The sequence below is a fragment of the Kogia breviceps genome, chromosome 7 (assembly GCF_026419965.1).
Source record: "Kogia breviceps isolate mKogBre1 chromosome 7, mKogBre1 haplotype 1, whole genome shotgun sequence".
NCBI classification, from domain to species: Eukaryota; Metazoa; Chordata; class Mammalia; order Artiodactyla; family Physeteridae; genus Kogia; species Kogia breviceps.
In genome coordinates this window covers 67,546,859-67,567,512 of record NC_081316.1, presented here as the reverse complement: position 1 = coordinate 67,567,512, position 20,654 = coordinate 67,546,859, and the positions used below count along the sequence as shown (strand labels likewise).

Here is a 20,654-nt window from a genome sequence, read left to right as displayed (position 1 = left end):
ATTTCTGCCTTGCAAACTGGTTCATCTGTACCATTTTTCTAGATTCCATATATATGTGTTAGCATATAGTATTTGTTTTTCTCGTTCTGACTTATTTTACTCTGTATGACAAACTCTAGGTCCATCCACCTCATTACAAATAACTCAATTTCATTCCTTTTTATGGCTGAATAATATTCCATTGTATATATGTGCCACATCTTCTTTATCCATTCATCTGTCAATGGGCATTTAGGTTGCTTCCATGACCTGGCTATTGTAAATAGTGCTGCAATGAACATTGGGGTGCATGTGTCTTTTTGAATTATGGTTTTCTCTGGGTATATGCCCAGTAGTGGGATTGCTGGGTCATATGGTAATTCTACTTTTACTTTTTTAAGGAATCTCCATACTGTTCTCCATAGTGGCTGTATCAATTTACATTCTCACCAACAGTGCAAGAGGGTTCCCTTTTCTCCACACCCTCACCAGCATTTGTTGTTTGTAGACTTTCTGATGATGCCCATTCTAATCAGTGTGAGGTGATACCTCACTGTAGTTTTTTTTTTTGATTTTTGTTTTTTTTGTGTGTGATATGCGGGCCTCTCACTGTTGTGGCCTCTCCCGTTGCGGAGCACAGGCTCCGGATGCACAGGCTCACCGGCCATGGCTCACAGGCCCAGCCGCTCCGCGGCATGTGGGATCTTCCCGGACCGGGGCACGAACCCGTGTTCCCTGCATCGGCAGGCGGATTCTCAACCACTGCGCCACCAGGGAAGCCCCTCACTGTAGTTTTGATTTTAATTTCTCTAATAATTAGTGATGTTGAGCAGCTTTTCATATGCCTCTTGGTCATCTGTATATGTTCTTTGGAGAAATGTCTATTTAGGTCTTCTGCCCATTTTTTGATTGATTCTTTGTTCTTTTAATATTGAGCTGCTTGAGCTGTTATATATTTTGGAGATTAATCCTTTGTCCATTGATTCGTTTGCAAATATTTTCTCTCATTCTGAGGGTTGCGTTTTTATCTTGTTTATGGTTTCCTTTGCTGTGCAAAAGCTTTGAAGTTTCATTAGGTCCCATTTGTTTATTTTTGTTTTTATTTCCATTACTCTAGGAGGTGGGTCAAAAAGGATCTTGCTGTGTTTTATCACAAAGCTTTTGATTTCTTCAGTGATCTCTTGGTTATTTAGTAATGTATTGTTTAGCCTCCCTATGTTTGTGTTTTTATGGTTTTTTTTCCTGTAATTTATTTCTACTCTCATAGTGTTGTGGTCAGAAAAAATGCTTGATATAATTTCAATTTTCTTAAATTTACCAGGGCTGTGACTCAAGATGTGATCTATCCTGGAGAATGTTTCATGTACACTTGAGAATAAAGTGTAATCTGCTTTTTCTGGATGGAATATCCTATAATATCAATTAAATCTATCTGGTCAATTGTGTCATTTAAAACTTGTGTTTCCTTATTAATTTTCTGTCTGGATGATCTGTCCATTGGTGTAAGTGAGGTGTTAAAGTCCCCCACTATTATTGTATTACTGTTGATTTCCTCTTTTATAGCTGTTGACATTTGCCTTATATAATGAGGTGCTCCTATGGTGGGTGCGTATATGTTTATAAGTATTATATCTTCTTCTTGGATTGATCCCTTGATCATTGTGCAGTGTCCTTCCTTGTCTCTTGTAACATTCTTTATTTTAAAGTTTATTTTATCTGATATGAGTATTGCTACTCCAGCTTTCTTTTGATTTCTGTTTGCATGGAATATCATTTTCTATCCCCTCACTTTCAGTCTGTATGTGTCCCTAGGTCTGAAATGGGTCTCTTGTAGACAGCATATATATGGGTCCTGTTTTTGTATCCATTCAGCAAGACTGTGTCTTTTGGTTGGAGCATTTAATCCATTCACGTTTAGGTAATTATCAATATGTATGTTCCTATTACCATTTCTTAATTGTTTTTGGTTTGTTTTTGTAGGTCCTTTTCTTCTCTCATGTTTCCCGCTTAGAGAATTTCCTTTAGCATCTGTTGTAGAGCTGCTTTGGTGGTGCTGAATTCTCTTAACTTTTGCTTGTCTGTAAAGCTTTTGATTTCTTCATCGAATCTGAATGAAATCCTGCCAAGTAGAGTAATCTTGGTTGTGGGTTCTTCCCTTTTATCACTTTAAATATATTGTATCACTCCCTTCTGGCTTGTAGAGTTTTTGCTGAGAAATCAGCTGCTAACCTTATGGGAGTTCTCTTGTATGTTATTTGTCATTTTCCCCTTGTTGCTTTTAACATTTTTTCTTTGTCTTTAATTCTTGTCAATCTGGTAACTATGTGTCTCAGCATGTTTCTCCTTGGATTTATACTGCCTGGGACTCTCTGTGCTTCCTAGACTTGGGTGGCTATTTCTTTTGCCATGTTAGGGAAGTTTTCAAATAACATCTTCAGATATTTTCTTGGGTCTTTTCTCTCTCTCTTCTCCTTCTGGGACCCCTACAATGCAAATGTTGGTGTGTTTAATGTTGTCCCAGAGGTCTCTTAGGCTGTTTTCATTCTTCTTTATTCTGTTCTGTGGCAGTGATTTCCACCATTCTGTCTTCCAAGTCACTTATCCATTCTCCTGCCTCAGTTATTCTGCTATTGATTCCTTCTAGTGTATTTTTCTTTTCAGTTATTTTATTGTTCATCTCTGTTTGTCTGTCCTTTAATTCTTCTGGGTGTTTGTTCCTTAATTCTTCTAGGTCTTTGTTAAACATTTCTTGACTCTTCTCAGTCTTTGCCCTCATTCTTTTTCTGAGGTCCTGGATCATCTTCACTATCATTATTCTGAGTTCTTTTTCTGGAAGGTTGCCTATCTCCACATCATTTACTTGTTTTTCTGGGGTTTTATCTTGTTCCTTCATCTGGTACCTAGTCCTCTGCCTTTTCATTTTATCTATCTTTCTGTGAATGTGGTTTTCATTCTACAGGCTGCAGGACTGTAGTTCTTCTTTCTTCTGCTGTCTGTCCTTTATTGGATGAGGCTATCTAAGAGGCTTGTGCAAGCTGTCTGATGGGAGAGACTGGTGGTGGGTAGAGCTGGGTGTTGCTCTGGTAGGCAGAGCTCAGTTAAACTTTAATCCTCTTGTCTGCTGATGGGTAGGTCTGAGTTCCCTCTCTGCTGGTTGTTTGGCCTGAGGTGACCCAGCACTGGACCACAGAGGCTCTTTGGTGGGGCTAATGGTGGACTCTGGGAGGGTTCAAGGAGTACTTCCCAGAACTTCTGCTGCCAGTATCCTTGTCCCTGCTGTAAGCCACAGCCACCCCCTGCCTCTGTAGGAGACCTTCCAACACTAGCAGGTAGGTCTGGTTCAGTCTCTTATGGGGTCACTGCTCTTTCCTCCTGGGTCCTGATGCACACACTACTTTGTGTGTGCTCTCCAAGGGTGGAGTCTTTGTTTCCCCCAGTCCTGTCGAAGTACTGCAATCAAATCCCACTAGCCTTCAAAGTCTGATTCTTTGGGAATTCCTCCTCCCGTCACCAGACTCCCTGGTTGGGAAGCCTGATGTGGGGCTCAGAACCTTCACTCCTATGGGTGAACTTCTGTGGAATAATTGTTCTCCCATTTGTGAGTCACCCACCCCGTGGTTATGGGGTTTGATTTTATTACAATTGTGCCCCTCCTACTGTCTCATTGCAGCTTCTCCTTTGTCTTTGGATGTGGGGTGATTTTTTGGAGAGTTCCAGTGTCTCCTGTCGATGATTGTTCAGCAGTTAGTTGTGATTCCAGTGCTCTCACAAGAGGGAGTGAACGCACATCCTTCTACTCCGCAATCTTGAAACAATCCCCAGTTTTATGGTTTTAAAACCAGGATTTGGGCTTCCCTGGTGGCGCAGTGGTTGAGAATCCGCCTGCCAATGCAGGGGACACGAGTTCGTGCCCCAGTCCGGGAAGATCCCACATGCCGTGGAGTGGCTGGGCCCATGAGCCATGGCCGCTGAGCCTGTGCGTCCGGAGCCTGTGCTCTGCAATGGGAGAGGCCACAACAGTGAGAGGCCTGCATACCGCAAAAAACAAAACAAAACAAAACAAAACAAAACAAAACAGGATTAAGCAAATGTGAAGTTAAAACCAACAGGTGTCACTTATATAATAATGGTTAAGAAAGGAGCATTTTAAGCTAGAAATGACATTGAAAATATGAAATCTTTCCTCATATTAAGAAAATGTTTAAAAATAATTTGTCACAGGAATTTAAAATAGTCTGATGGTCCTGTTGAGTGAGATCAATTATGATTATGCTCTGAATTTTTTATTCATTTCATTCTCACATTTCTTCTGCTCACCCACACATCCCTAATAACCAGACAAATGATGAAGAGAAAATGTTTTTTTGAGCTCTAGCCTCAGTTTTCAGTGCCATTACACTGCATATTAACAAGTCACATGCTTTGGTCTCATGTTGGAAGTGGCAGAGAGAACATTTTTATACCAGTATGTAAAGCACTTTAAGACATAGCTCATCCTCCGTTCAGATAAGAAATGGAATATCAATCCAACCAACCAACAAACAAAACATTCTCAACTATGGTTACTTTGAAACCAATCCTAGATCTTCATGTGGTCCAGCCCCTCCTTGGCATATGTCCCATCCATCTTGGCATAGCTCTGACTGAAGGTAAAAACAAGTTCTCTCAGAAGAGCATCTGCCATCTTGTATCAAATCTAAGAGCTCACCAATTGTTAAGATGTATTGCTATTTTATGTGCCACCGAGAGAGAAACAGTGCCGCCAATCAAACTATGGTACTGTGTTTTATCTCATCAAACATAGGCTGCACCCTAATTTCAGAAATGCTAAAGTGCAAAAGGGATCAATGAATTTAAGTAAGCATTCCTCTTCTGGACCTGAAGGAAAGGATTTTGGTTCTACATTTCTGCCAAGTAAACAATAAAAAGGAAAAGTATTTTAAATGTGGCATTTATACATTCAATATAGCAAAAAGGATGTCAGGTGATACAGAAATACTAGAACCATTCTGAGTAGACTATTCAGAACATAAAATGATACTTGTAATTATTATTAAACATACACGGTGAATTGATGGTATTTCTTTTCTTTCTCTATGTTGATTATAGAAAGGAAAATGTTATTATTTTATCCATGTTTAGATCCCTCTCAGGTCGAATTGTTGGAGGTGTGTGGTGGTTCTTTACACTCATCATTATATCATCTTATACTGCTAACCTCGCTGCTTTCCTGACTGTTGAGAGAATGGTCTCCCCCATAGAAAGTGCAGAAGACCTGGCCAAACAGACAGAAATTGCCTATGGAACATTGGATTCAGGGTCAACAAAAGAATTCTTCAGAGTAAGTTGAGGGGAAAACTAAAAAAGAAATGTTCATAATGTTCAAATTCAGGCAATTTTGCCAATTATTATATTATGGTCTCTAGCTATTATAAGTTTTGCAAGCACAATGGTAACTGCTATGTTTAAACATAGCAATGCTATATACTTCTACTTGGATTTTATAATCACTTTTATTTGCAAAAGCTAATTGATTTCTTCACATTGCAAGAGGGACCCTCACTAAGGAAAAGTAACAACAAAAAGGTAAATAAAGCAACTTTTTAACAAAATTTATCCCAAAGATTCCAATATTCATAATACTATGCAAATACTTCATCTGGCAAGATTTGGATTTATCTATGCTTTGGGATTTAGAGCATAAAAATGAAAGCAAGCCTTTTTGTTTTTTTTTCAAAGAATACATTTACCTTGCTGCATCTGAATCCCAAAACCTTAATTTCATGTTATAGTACCTATATGAGGTTTATTATTCTATAATCTATTCTGTAACAATGGATTTCAAAGCAATATATTTGTTTTCTCACAAGATAATGGGAACAAGAACTACTAAGTTCTAGCATCTTTGTAAAACATTGTATGATATTGCATTTGTGCTGATTTCTCTGCTTTTGCAGATAAAATTGTTCAAACTGATATAATTGCATTTCACATATGGATATGATTCCTTTGGCTTGCCATCATAATGGCAGGTATTTTGGAGGTTTGGGGGATTTTAGCTTTTTGTACCACTATAAGGATGAATTTTTTGATCTGTGAATCTCTTTTACTCTGCTTTTAGTTTAATTTCACAATGTCTGATCAGAGATAAGGGTTAATTTGGTGACTTTAGAACCAAAAGACTAAAAAGTGGTCAGGGTGAAATTTTCACAAATATTTCACTAGGTAATTGTGGCATCTTATATTTAACATCAATTGCTTAGAGACTAAATATTTAGTAATTTAGAAGAAAAGATATGTTTCACTATTTCTTAAACTATTGTGTAAAATTAATGATAGCCCTTTAAAGTAAATTCACACTTATATACAGTACTTGGGAGATTACATTTTCATTTTAAATGTGTATATTTATTGTTTTCTCACTCAGCTTGGAAATTAAAAACAACAAAAGATACTACTCCTTAAGCCAGCCTTAACTTTCATGCACTGGAATTTCAATAATATTTCTTTTAAAAAAAAGAATTCAATTATAGTATTCTTAAATATGACAGATGTTTATGTAACACTAAATCATGAACAAATCACTCAAAAATTGTGCCAAACCCATATTGCACATTGTTTAAAAAAAAAAAACAGACAGTGAACATCTTTGTCAACAATTTGGAGCATTACTAATAGATATAAAATTTGTAAATTAATTATAGACTATTTGTAGATTTTTCTAAAACTGTGAATAATAGTCATGACAATATATTTTATTAACAATATTCTATGGATAAACTTAATTAGCCAAATTTTTTAACTTACTGAGTGCATCCCAGTCTCTAAAGCTTAATATTGTAACACACTGCTCTAACACATTTTGGCATACTTTCAGTACTTTTCTGGAAATCTATGTTTCCATCCAAAAGAAACTAGGTAAAATTTAGTGACTTTGACTAAAAACCATTATGTATATGCATCAAAATAGAATACAAATTTGTGCTATCATTTGCATTTTACTGAAAAACGATGACTGATTTTCATGTAAATAAAGCAGATATTTGTAGGTTCATCATTTTGCCTTGAGTGAAAAAGGGGGAAAGAAGTATCATATTGATTCCCTGAAAATGTTTCAAAAATAACTCACTGTAGAGCTCTTTGGCATCAAGTACATTGAGAATGTTATTTCTAATCTTTATAGAGTTTTAAAAAACTGCTCATTTGAAAAACTAATGAAGTAGGTAAGAGAATATATTGATTAGAAATATATGAATAAGGAAAGCTGCTTCCTAGAAACAGAGCCTCCCATATAAGTAGTGCAGTCACCATGCCCTGTTTCCTTGCTGTCCCACCCAATTATAGTTTTAAAATTGAAAGAGTGTTATAAGTATTTATGTTGCAGAATAATTTGAACCCTAATAGGACAAGAAAATAATTTTCCCTGGAAGCATACTTCCAGGAATGCATAAATTTGAGTTCTCTGATAAAAATCTCCTTCATTTCCTACCCTATGTTCTCCCTCCTCTCTCATACATGATGATCTGGTTTAAATAAATCATTTGTCTGATGAGTTGTTGAGGAAACAGAACGTGAAAGGTATTTTTGTCCTTGTCAGAAATGTTATCTTATAGGAACACAGTAATGGTACATCTATCACCTTCACTAAACTGCCTCAGGCAGTTACCTATACTCAGCATTTCAAAAAATGTTGCAGTTGTTCTGGAAAAAGAATTAGGCTATGGGGGGAAATTACATCAGAATTCAACTGTTGCCTTGGTTTTGCACCATTATGAAACTTGATATGTTTCATGTTCTGTGCCGCTTGTTAAGCATACACATAGAGACGGTTAAAGAATTTTGTACTTGGCAACTTAATGACAGGTTTTTTTAAAGGTAATTTTACATTATTATAAACCTGATTTAAACACACTGATTTTCGTTTCAGTGCAGATTTTATTCTGTACCTGTTTCAGTCATCAGTGAAATCATGAATGCATAAATGACATGGAATAGTATTTCAGGACTTATAATATTATCATATAATACATTGATAAGCTCTTACTGGAACATCAGTCTTGCTGCATAAGCTACTAAAAGTAGGAAATAATTCACCTGATAACAATGTAAATATCAACTATTATGCATGACACTTTAACATATTTTCTATTAAAAGCAGAAATGGCAAAATACTTAATTTTGAGAAATTAAAAGGATGGCACATTTTTAAATCTCCAAGAATTATTATAAGTAATGAAATAGTGCTTTAAATCAAATAGTTTCCCATGCATTGTTTCACAATAAAGATGAAACAAGTAAATCTCAGATTAATTTTATAATTTAAAAAAAAAATGACAGGGCTTCTCTGGTGGCGCAGTGGTTGGGAGTCCGCCTGCCGGTGCAGGGGATACGGGTTTGTGTCCCGGTCTGGGAGGATCCCACATGACGCGGAGCGGCTGGGCCCGTGACCCATGGCTGCTGGGCCTGCACGTCCGGAGCCTGTGCTCCGCAAGGGGAGAAGCCACAACAGTGAGAGGCCCGCGTACTGCAAAAAAAAAAAAAAAAAAAGACATATTATCTTTGCTTATTACCTTGAGCATATTCACTCCCCAAACCTGATCTTTAAGTAGATATCACAGTTGAAGATGAAGATGTAAAAGTCCCATTATCATTACATTTATGAGCTTACTGGGTCTGCAAAAATCTCAGTTTAGCCTGTCTCATCAAATTTATAAAAATTACCTTACTCTCATTCCTCAGCAAACACCCTCTTACAGTCACAAGTAAGGCACAGCAATATTATTTCCAGTCCTTTACCTCCTGAATTTCCCAACCTCACCCTCTCCACCATGTGGATTTGATTTTATCTAAACCATGCCCCCTTAAATCAGAATCAGAATTTCTAAACATTAACATAGTGACACACCATATAAACTTTTTTTCCCAAAAAGTTTCTTTCATCATTCCTCTATTTTCCACTGAGAGTCTGTATTTTATAATTTCTATTATACATAAGAAATTAAGCATAATTACACTACAGATTCCTCTTTCTTCTGGACTTTAAAGGAATTAATTTAACTTCTTTTGCACTTAAGGTATATGTAATTCAATATATTTAAACAAAAGCAGTAGTAATTTTCCTCACATTAATATTATGGGAATGGACATCTATAAAGTACCAATGACCTAAAGGTATTTTATTCCTTTAAAAAATCATTTGCTTTAATATTATGTTGCATTCTATATAGTTAAATTATCTTCATAATTACCAAGCCCTAAAAATACTCTTTTTCCATTTTGCTGCCTTAGTTTTGTTTAGCTGTTCTCTTTTCCTTTAATAAGATATAAAAAATAAGTAGAAAATTGCCAAGTAACCAGCATGATTCTCATATTCTTAAAATTTTTCCAAAAAATTTTAATTAAAATAATACTCAGATTTTATTTCTTCTGGTTTCAATGTAGTATACATAGTGAAGCAAAAAATATATATAGAACTCTATACCTTTGGGGGTATAACTCTGAAGTGAAGTTATCAATATATTTAAAAAAGTGATGATATGCCTAAATGATGTTGTTTAGCAACACATGTCTAAATTGAAATCATCAGGAGAGATGTTTAAACACAATCAGTATCAAGTGATCCAGAGAGTTTATAATTTTCAGAAATTGGAACTCATTGTAAAATGGAGTAGTTCATACTCTGGAAAAGAACTTCATTATCAGAGATGGAGTAAATGAGGCCTGGCAACATGACCTCCCTAGTGGATCTCATGGTTAAGGGTTCTGAATCCAGATACTCTTCCATCCTGGAACAACATAGAATCTTTGAAATTGAATTATATTTGGCATAGAATTTTCCTAATGTGAGGATTTCTGCTGCCAGAAGTAACCTGTCATTACCTAAACACACATACATAAACATGTCAGAAACTCTGTATCATGAGATATTTTCAAGTGTTAATAACATAAAAACATTTCAGAGGATACAGGATACAGGATATATATTTCTTATCTGATATTTATCACCATTTGAATATACATTAACATAAAATATCTGGTGTTTAGGTATGCAAATCTCTTATTGTGTGACTTATTATATAGATTTATTGATTACTAAATTTCCACCTTACGAAGCCAAAATTTTGAATACCACTTTTATCAGTTTCTTTGTTCACCTGAGTAATTTGCTTTTGCCCAAAACATGTATTCTTAAATTTGCCATTCGGGTACCTTGTTGATTATTGAAGATCTGCTTCTTGTTGGATTCTATCTTCTGGTAAACAAAACAAGGTCGGTGTAAATAAGTATACATGCTACTCAGGATTTGGCCTCATGCATAGATTTAGGTTTGACTGAAGTCTGCATTACTTTTAATTTGGATCCAGATGCAAAATTTCCACATCTTGCTATTGAACACAAGTAATTGCACCAGATAAAAGTCTGTGTGTATCATTGTATTCTCAAACACCAAACAGGATTTGGGCTTTTCTATTTTATTAAATATAGCCTTTGGGGACATTTGAGTTCATTTGGATATAATTTCACATGAAAAAAATGTGTGGATGAAAAAATCTAATATGAATGCAGATACCGACAAAATGAATTGGATAAATTAAGTCTTGGAAATAATGTAGATACAGCCCAAATAGACAAAAATATAAGTAAGTTTCTTGGCTGAAGTCAAGGGATTAGAAAAACTAACTCTCCAAAATATAAAGTGGGAAAACAAGAATTACTTCTCTTTAAAGTTTAATGTATGTTCTATTTGGAGATTTTGTTAAAAAAGGTCTAAAAATGTTTTGGCAGACCTAGTTTGATTCTTGTTTTATGGATATTTGGTTTGTAAACTAGGACAGATTTCTCCTCCTCCTTTGGTGTTCAAATACTGACTTGATAGGAACTGCACATTTTGCATATATTTTTTTACAATGGTTTTCATTAAAACTTTGAGGCCTGGAAAAATATGAAAATAAAATAATATAACAACTCTCCTTGTTTGTTATAATTCAGTACAACTCTCTCTATGGCTGTCTACATTTTATAATAATAATAACTTGCTCTTTAAGCAGTTGAGTAGGGTAGTTATTATGACACGAGGTACATTTTTCTCCAAATATCACTTTTAAATGTCTTTCATTTCAGTGATTTTCTTAAACAGTTGTAAATGGCAGTTTTCTAATTGTAAAAGAATAATGTTATTATGGCAAATTGCAATTAGAGGGTAACGTAGAAGGCTTTATCCTTATCTCGGTTCAGTTAATATTAACATCTTGTTCCCTTCTTTCCTGTATTTAATTTTATTTTAATTTCCTCCAGAGATCAAAAATAGCAGTGTATGAAAAGATGTGGACCTACATGCGATCAGCAGAGCCATCAGTGTTCACTAGGACTACAGCTGAGGGAGTAGCTCGTGTCCGAAAATCCAAGGGCAAATTTGCCTTTCTCCTGGAGTCCACTATGAATGAATACATTGAGCAGCGAAAGCCATGTGACACAATGAAAGTGGGAGGAAATCTGGATTCGAAAGGCTATGGAGTAGCAACACCCAAGGGTTCTTCATTAAGGTGGGTGGAATAGTATAACAATATAACATGTGTTGTTATAGTATTCCACCTTCCCTGATGTCCCTGAGAGAATTATTTTGTTTTGTGTGTGAACATGGTATGTTTGTTTGTTTTTCTGTTTCTCCATTTCACATTTTTTGGTCAACAATCAGGTAATTTTTTTTTAATTTTAGAATAATTAATCTTAATTGACATATATCTTTTAAGGCCATATAAAAACCAAACTGGTTGAACACTAGCTGCTTCCAGTGGGCCTAAAACATGGGTAGCATATGCTTCTATATCTCATCAACTTTTTTTGGTCACTGAAATCTACATTCTCATTGTGTCAGTAATAATTCTACATGTTTTCATTATTTTTAAAATTATACCTGCCTGCTAGTTTCTAAGAAGAAATCAATATCTTCTAGAAAAACACTTTTTTTCCATTTCAATGTTTCATTTATTATGGCACCATTATATTTTAGAAAATCCTGAGTTGTATCAATGCTAACTTTGTAAATCACATTTATTTCTAAATGCAATTATGATCAGAGGGAAAACTGGGCTCTGATTTTATTGTGCTTACTCAAGTCACACTCTCTACTGTTGCAAAGGGAGTATGGGGTAAGTAAGATCTGTAAAATTAGACCCAGTAACAATTCAAAATTGTTCACACATAGACCCTTAAAATGTGACTTATGACCAAAACATCACACATGTGGTTGATAGTCCACATGTGTTAAAAGTGGGACTTTATTTCTTAAGGAAATGTTGGTAAAATCTGCCCTTTTCACCCTTTTGGTCCTGGACATAGAAAATTCACATGTTTATGTCCAGGAGGCAGAGTTTCCTATTTTCCTTAAGTAACAAAGGCTGCTGTTGAATTGCTGAGGTTAGAGCAAAGCAGGGGTCGAAAGTGATGACTGACAAATTACTCTGGTCTCAGTGCTGCTTAGGAGAGAGTCATACAAAGCACAGATTCAAGAAGAAATCAGAATCTTTGCCAAAGGAATTAACCAAGAACCTGGTCTTGAAAAATGATGTTTCTGGTAAGCCTTTGAAAAATGAAGGTAATGAGACCTGTACTGTTGCCTAGTAGGAGTGAAAAAAATATAAAATTATATGATTGGTTTCAAAAAGGGAACTGCAATGTACTTTGGGTATGTGTGCTGGGTGGGGGAGAAGTTGAGACAGACATAAGAAACAAATACTAGTACTGAAAAGTTTGTGTTAAAACAATATTTTGTGTTTGCAAACAACACTGTAATCATTTGAGAGGGGTTTCATGGTGTGTTCAAAAGGGACAATTTTTAAAGGAGATAGAAGAAAATTAGCAAGCAAAGACATATTTGGGTGTAGACTTTAGCAATACTGAAGTCAGGTTTATTTGAACACACTTTGCATATGAAACTGGAGAAATGTGCACGGAGAAAGCCAAACAAATAAATTATCTATGATAAAATTCTACCCAAAAAGATTTCAGCCATTCAGAAACTAAAAGTGGCATTAGAATATTTGGTCTTTAAGGGAATATTTTGTTTGATGCAATATGAGAAATATGTAATTTCAATGAGACCATGTGGCAAATAAATCTCTATCAAAATAGTAGTAAATAGAAAGGGAAACAGCAACAGAGTGTGATATGTAGATCACTGTTCACACAATTGATTACATTCACTGGATGTAGCATTTGCTCTTAATTAATTCTCTGTGGATATAGCTGCCTTGTCCTCTGTCTTGTGTCTACTGATAAAGTCAAGTTCCAGGGACTGAATTTGGCCCTCAGATAAGGGTGCGCCTGACTCCCATTGATAGCAAGAGTGTTCCCTCTTAAATGTGCCACTTTGTCAAATCCACACTACAGGGATTGTTTAGGGAGAAGCTGAAGGGCTTCATCTGTCTAGAACTGTATAATAATCAGCTATTGGCCTCCCCCTCTTTTCCTGTCTTTCCCTGGATCTTGTTAATGAGGCAATTGTTAAACTCAGCTTCCTGGGTTAAGAGTTTGTTTATGTGCTTTGCTTTATACATGCCACAATTTCCTGAGCAAGCTGGCCCCTACATGCCAAAACCACAGTAATTTTGTCCTATCTTTGAGAATACTGGAAGTGCACTGAAGGCTAACCAGCATTCACCTTACCCACACCTCCTTACTCCCCAACACCCAGCCCAACTAAGCAGGAGGCTCATTAAGCTTAAATTCTCTTTCTTATTCAACTAGTAACCTTCTGCTTCAAAAGAGGCAAACTAATATAGAAATGGACCAATAGGCACCTTCTGTATAAATGACAAAATTCAAAATAATTACAGTCATCAGAGCAAGATCCAGAGGGCATATCTGCATCAAGAGTATCTTTGAAAATGTTCTGGCTCATTTGTTCAGTTGAGACTAAGTCTGTTTTCCCTCAAGATCTATTTTTTTAACCAAGTTTTTAGTTTAATAGTTCTGGATACATTGACACTGGTCTGTTTCATTGTCATTAATTATGGCTTTCTTCCAAATGCTGCTGTTTTGATTCATTGGGTAATATGAAATTTTATGAAAATGAAAACAATCTTCCTTCTATATAAGTATAACCAGAGAATGTAGACAAATGACTAGCAATCTTCTGTTGATCTAGGGAGCTTTTTTATTTCCAGATCTTGCTGTTTGGTCAAAATGCTTCATAATAAATGTCACAGAAAAGAGTAAGAGTAGGATATATAATCAGGATGGAAAATCAGGACTTGGGTCTTTAATGTAGGCTAAAACACAGGCAATCAGGATCATCACAGAGCATATATCTGTGACTAGTGTAACAAATATTACAACAGTTATGACTGGCACCCATCTTTATGGCAGAGAATAAAATGCAAAGCTCCTTATTGTTCAAAGAGACTTTATTTCAGGTTAGCGTTTGCTGGGCATACACATACATAACATTTCACAATGTTAAAACAATCAAGCTATCACTAACGGCTCTCAGTTACAGAAGGCCAATAAGTATGCTCAGAAATTATCGGTTTATTATGCTTTGACATAGATTCTCCAATTTGTAGGTGATAGAATGATGCCAGGTATATTGATGTTGTTAAACTTAGAATCTATACATTTTAAAATTAAAAAGGAAAGCAATTATAGGTAAGTGTACCTACAAACTATAAATATCAGTGAGTGAAAAAAACTTAAATCTTACTGGCATTACTATTTGTTTTTCTAAGTTACCTTCCAAAGAAAACTTTCAGGTCTTATTGTGAGATAAAAGGGTAAAATCTCTTATGTTTTACTATCTCCCTACTTTGATATTTCTCCTGAATCTTCTTTCCACATACACAATGCCATTTATTCTACATGAACTTCCTTCTCATCCCCTCTCCAGTACACTTGGCAATCCAAAACTCTAGTAAAAGCCTTCACTGGTTGAGAAATTTTTAAAGGTTGTTTTAAAATAGACACTCTAGATGGCATAGCAAAGTGATGTAAAGTTTAGATGAAAGAGGAAGTGTATTTTGACTATACTATCAATACTATCAACTTTAATATGCAACTTTAGTATAGATACATACTATACTATAGTATTTATTATCTAGGAAAGTTGTATACTTTACTATCAAAATAGTAGTTTCTTTAGTGTATTATCTATATTACACTAGTTTCTAGACTCTCAACTTTACCATGCAATAAGTAAACTAATAAAGATTGTTTAGAGTAAATTATAGTTTATTTAATACAGATTTACTGACTATTAAATAGTTGTTAAATGAGAAATACCCCTTTTTAAAATATTCATGGTATCTAGTATCTTCAAGTACTTCTAGGAAACAAAGAAGTGGATCATATCTTCAGAATTTTCCTGGCCTTTGTAAAGATTTTTATGCTTGACACTAATGTTTGAAGCCACATTAAAAAACTAGTCTCCTGGGAATTCCCTGGCAGTCCAGTGTTTAGGGCTCAGCACTTTCTCTGCTATGGTCCCAGGTTTGATCCCTGATCAGGGAACTAAGATCCCACAAGCCACGTGGCACAGCCAAAAATTAAAAAAGGAAAAAGCTAGTCTCCTATACTTTTATTATTCAATAGGGATAATTCCCATTCAAATTTTGTCTCTCGAAAGATATTTGTGGAACTGTGCCTAATATAAGACAAATGATGTCATTAAAAAAAAAAAAAAGTCTTTCAAGAGAAAACAGTTCCAAAAGAACTTGATCAGTAGTTGAAATCTGGGAAAAAATGAGGCCCAGTTGGACTTGCTGATGCCCAGTTACAGGAACCTGTGGCAACAGGAGCTGCTCCATTGAAACCAAGCACATCACGCTTAGTTTACAACAGGCAACTCAGAGCCCCCACGGCAATATCATGGCAGGGGAGAGGAAGTACTAAGAATGGGAATTAGAATAGCACATCTTCATTGGACTTTTTATTTCAGTATTTAACACAATCGCTGGCTTCATAAGACACTTGGCTCAAGTCTAAATCTGTATCAGGGTAAGTAGAGTTATCTGTAGGCCAAATTATGTTTCTTCAACTTGGGAGTAGTTTTTAGGGCAGATGTATTAAATTTAATATTCAAATTCATGTGTGAAAAATATATTATCTGGAAGGAACCACTTTCCTACGTAAAATTTCTGAGACATATTTAGTCATCAGTTCAGGTGTACTTGGAAAGTTTAGAAAGAAGGAGTTTGCTGGATTTTGTGTGGGACAGTAAAGTTGTAGTCTGTTTTTGGTGTTAGTAACAAGTCTATTGTTAGCACTTAATGTAGACACTAGTAAAACTTAAAAGTACAGAAATTTAAAGCTGAGTACTTAATATTACTTAGCAGCACTTGGCCTCAAGTAAATATACTTTTAACTTGTTTTCTGGAAATGAGTTGCAGCAGATTAGTACACAAGTATGGTTTTTTTTTTTTTAACTATTATGGAAAGGGAGAGATATGTTTTCATTTATGAATATCCCTCATTTTATTTGGTGCCATATTAAAAGATGCTACAGATAACTTAGTTTTTGTGATCCCATTATGTTTTGGAACACAGTCTGTTGGCCTAGGGGTTAGAAAACACACTCATACAAAAATCATTTGCACCTCTCAGCATAAACGCACACAAACACACACAAATCCCCCTGGTTGTGATATGCTTAAACACTTACTCAGTTTGCTATTAGAGATGTGGGTACCAAGTATTTTACATTCACAAACTGAGATGTCACATGGTAAAGGTATTAATGCTAAATGTGTCCCAGGGGAAAATAATCCCCTTTAGAATTCATACATCCCATCTTTCTCTTGCTAGATATTGAGTGCAGTAGGAAACATAAAACTTTCTATTGCCATTTGAAATCTTAGATTTTTCATTTATCTCTTTCCTGCAGTTAAAAGATGATTAAATTTACAGCTCCCCATGAAAAGGAAAAAAATCCTGCATTTTTCTGCATTTCTTTAAGACTCACCAAGTATTATACATTTTCCATTCTCCTCACTTGTAAAAAGAAAAAAAAATGCCAATATGATTTGCCTTCATTCGTTTGCCAATTTATTCAACAGATGGTTGCTGGGTTCCACCTGAGAATTTACCAGAGAGTTTTCAAGTTGTTCATCCTGGGGATGTTTTGTGGCTGCCATAGTTAACACCACCTGAAAGTTTCTAAATTCAGTGTTTAGCTGTAGACACCTCCTCTCCATTACACTTAGAAGCTATATTTTAGTAACTTGCCTGAGAAAAGTGGATAATTTGTGGCTGTTTTAGTTTATACCACTTCAAAGAGGATTAAATTTAATAAGATAAAACTGCTACAAAAGAAGTTTAACAGTTTAAGCCTTCACAACCTGATTGGACAAGAGATCTTAAGTTTAGATCTCAATTTTGACAGTTCTATGAAAAGCCAGAATTCCAAGCTGTTGTTCTTTAGTCCCACACAATTGTCTTATAAACAAATACTTTAAGTATAAAGAATCCCCCCAAAGAATATCTATATCCTATAAAATTCAAGTTAATTTAATTGCAACACACAACTAATGTGAGTGCAGAACCTATAGCCAACCAAGTTAAGCATCCTTGACCTACCCATGCCACGTGTATTTAGGAAACATAAAGTTGTATCTAAGGACAAAGTTCATAATCTGATATGTAGTAAACGTGCTGTAGATGAACTTATCCCTATATTAGTAGTGTATTTAAGTGTTTCCTCTTGATATATGTCTAATATCTGGACAGGTTCCATATTATGTCACTCATCTTTACACAACATCTCACTACAAGGATTAGTTTCCAGAAGCAATTGCAGTGCTAGTGCTCAGGTTATAAAGGGGACACAAAGGAACAACAAAGCAAGTAAAAAGGGGTCTGCTCAGCCAAGATAATATCAGCCAAGATGGGGGTGGTTTATTATTCATATTTAAGAGAAGGAAGATAGAATAGTTTGGAAGTCATTTGGAATGAACTGGGAAATAGTAAAGACTCTGGTTTAGAATTATATTCTGTTTTAATTTAAGTAGGGATAAGAAAGTAGCTCATTTATTTAAATGTTTGTTTCTCCCCCAAAATGAGTCCTATAATTCTTGTTTTCAGAATCATATAACATACATTTGAAACAGCTTTGCCACAAATATAGTATCATACACAGCTGGCAACACCTGAATAGAAAGTCACCATTCGAATCTCTAAAATACCTAGCCTGGCCACAGGCTTTCTCAGAAATGGGCATTATATTGATTATGCGAACATTTTAAAAATAATAATCATAAAAACAGAAGTTAGAAATACTGTGAATACATTGTTTATCCTCCTTAATACCAGAAATAGCTTTTTCATGATTAAAAGTAGTTTATTTTAAATGGACAGATTCCAAACTTTCTGAAAACCTAAAATTCATTGTTAGCACTCATTCATAGAATGAAATACACTTTCAGAAACTTTATAAAGCCATTTCAATATGTTTCTTTACTGTCACACAACTCAACAATGAAAAAAACATTAAAGGCATAAAAATATTCTTAGCATTAATTCTGCCTTTCAAAGTATACAATACCAAAATGTGGGAGAAATTTATCACTGTAAATACTATTGACCAAACAAAGTCATGACATCATATTGAAATAATCTAGATTTTATTTAACTTAACTTTTTCTCTATGGTACTCAATGAAGAAAGTAATACACAAATATTTTTTACAGAAATGTTAAAAATTCAATCTCTTTTCTCTAAGTGTTAACTATTTGGGAGTTTGCCAAAATAAAAATCAAATTGTTGTCAATCAAACAAATGTGACACAAGCAACTCACTTTCAGAACAACTAAGAGTATATGGACCCTCTCCATTGTTGCTTCACTACACAAAATATTATATAAAAACTGTAAAGAACTACCTGCAAGGCCTCCGCTATTATAGAAGTCTAGTTGTTTCATATTTGGAGCTGACAGATTTGCAACTTCTGAACATCCTTTTTGATATAGTAACAGGCCAGAATCATGTTAGTAACTAAGAGAAGACATCATCAGACACCCGGTCCCTAATTTCCCCTCTTTTCAGGAATTTGCAACTAGGACCACAAAAAAAGTATTATCAACAAGTACAGCTGCTCTAAGTTGCTAATGACTTTAGCATGAAAAGTAAATTAAAAAAATAAAAAGAAGGAGAAATAAAAAAATTAAACCAAGTATCCAGAACCCTAAATCAATGCCCTAACTTTTGGTTTATATTTGAGGCTAGGCTAATTAGAGGTAAATAGAAGTAAATGGGATCCAAGAAAAACTGACCTGATTGTCTTCCAGAGTAAAAATGAAGGTCACAGACTAAAAAAAAAATTAGTTTCTATGAAATGATATAGCAATGATAATATCATATAATGCAAAGAATCAGTTAATCTATTATTTAATTAATGTGCTTTTTAATTTGTTCACTTTTAAGACATAATGTTTAAATTTAGCTTAACGTAGAGCTCTAAAAATTGCTGAGCAATGTACTTCTAAAGTGAAACAATAATAGTAGCAGTACAGCATTGTAGCTTTCAAACCACTTCCACATATATATATTTTTACTTGCTCCTTTTAACCCTTTTATGATGTCATTTTGTTACAGAGGAAGACATTATAAATTAAAGACGTTAAGTGACTTGCCCACAGTCCCACACAGCTGAGATTGGAACAGAGATCTTCTGACTCTCTCCAGTGCTCTTATAGGAAAAGAACAAAAAAAGAAAAAAAACATTAATATAAATATAGTTTACTTTGGAGACTTACTGAACAGGTTCTATGATTATTCCATGCTGCAGTTTCAGCAACATTGATAATTTCAAAGCATATTGCAAATATACATATAAGAGCTCAAGAAACTATAAAGTTTAATTCATATTAAAAACTAAATAAACTCTTGATAAGTTAAAGAAATTACATAGAGGTAGATTTCGGGTCAACACAAAGAAAAATTTTACAACAATTAAAACTGGTCCAAAAAATGGGGGGAAATAGGCTATGATTCTCGACACCAGAGTTGTTCAAACAGAAATAGAAGGGATTCTCACATCTCTTAGAGAATACTGTGACAGTGACATCAAAATTCCCTTCTCACTTTGAGAGTCTGAGATTCTGAGTCATGCCCTGAACTGTCTTTAGCAAAACAATCAAAGAATTCTCTTATACCTCTTTGAAGTTGTGGACACCTAATAACACTGGGGGAAAATTCATCCCCAGAACCTCATCAGGTTTGGGAATTAAGTAATTCACTAATTAAGTAAATAGCTGCTTTTATCATAGTCTGTCTACATTGTGAAATGGAAAAGTATTTAAGGAAAGCACTTCTCTAAGAGAACCACAGAGCTAGAGATAAACACAGTTCTTGTATACTTATATAGAGAGAGATTTAAAATTATATACTAACATCAAATTTTAGGCAACGTACAAATCTGACAAAATTCTTTGGATTATATAAAAGTGGGAATAAAACAGCTAAAGTGATGCACATACATGTAGAAGGACTTACTTTGGTTTTTTAAGAATAAAACACATATTTCCATATCTAGATATGATAAAAAATTGATCTATGAAATGTGGTATCCCGTGGTGGTTCAATATGTAATACTTGAGAGAGTGGATTTTTAAGAGCACCATAATGGCTCCAACAACTTTAGTACTACTTAATTTCTGTTTTATTTTTCCCTTCATTATAAATAGCAA

General features: G+C 34.8%; 1 protein-coding gene across 6 annotated transcripts in view; it reads left to right on the top strand.

The window, feature by feature from the left end:
- GRIA4 (glutamate ionotropic receptor AMPA type subunit 4) overlaps positions 1-20,654 on the top strand; it is a 526,465-nt gene that overhangs the window by 470,225 nt on the left and 35,586 nt on the right. For all 6 annotated transcript variants that reach the window (XM_067038559.1, XM_067038560.1, XM_059068908.2 and 3 more), the window contains exons 13-14: positions 5,122-5,320; positions 11,275-11,522. In XM_067038559.1, the coding sequence (XP_066894660.1) occupies positions 5,122-5,320; positions 11,275-11,522 (447 nt within the window). The remainder of the gene's footprint in view (positions 1-5,121; positions 5,321-11,274; positions 11,523-20,654) is intronic.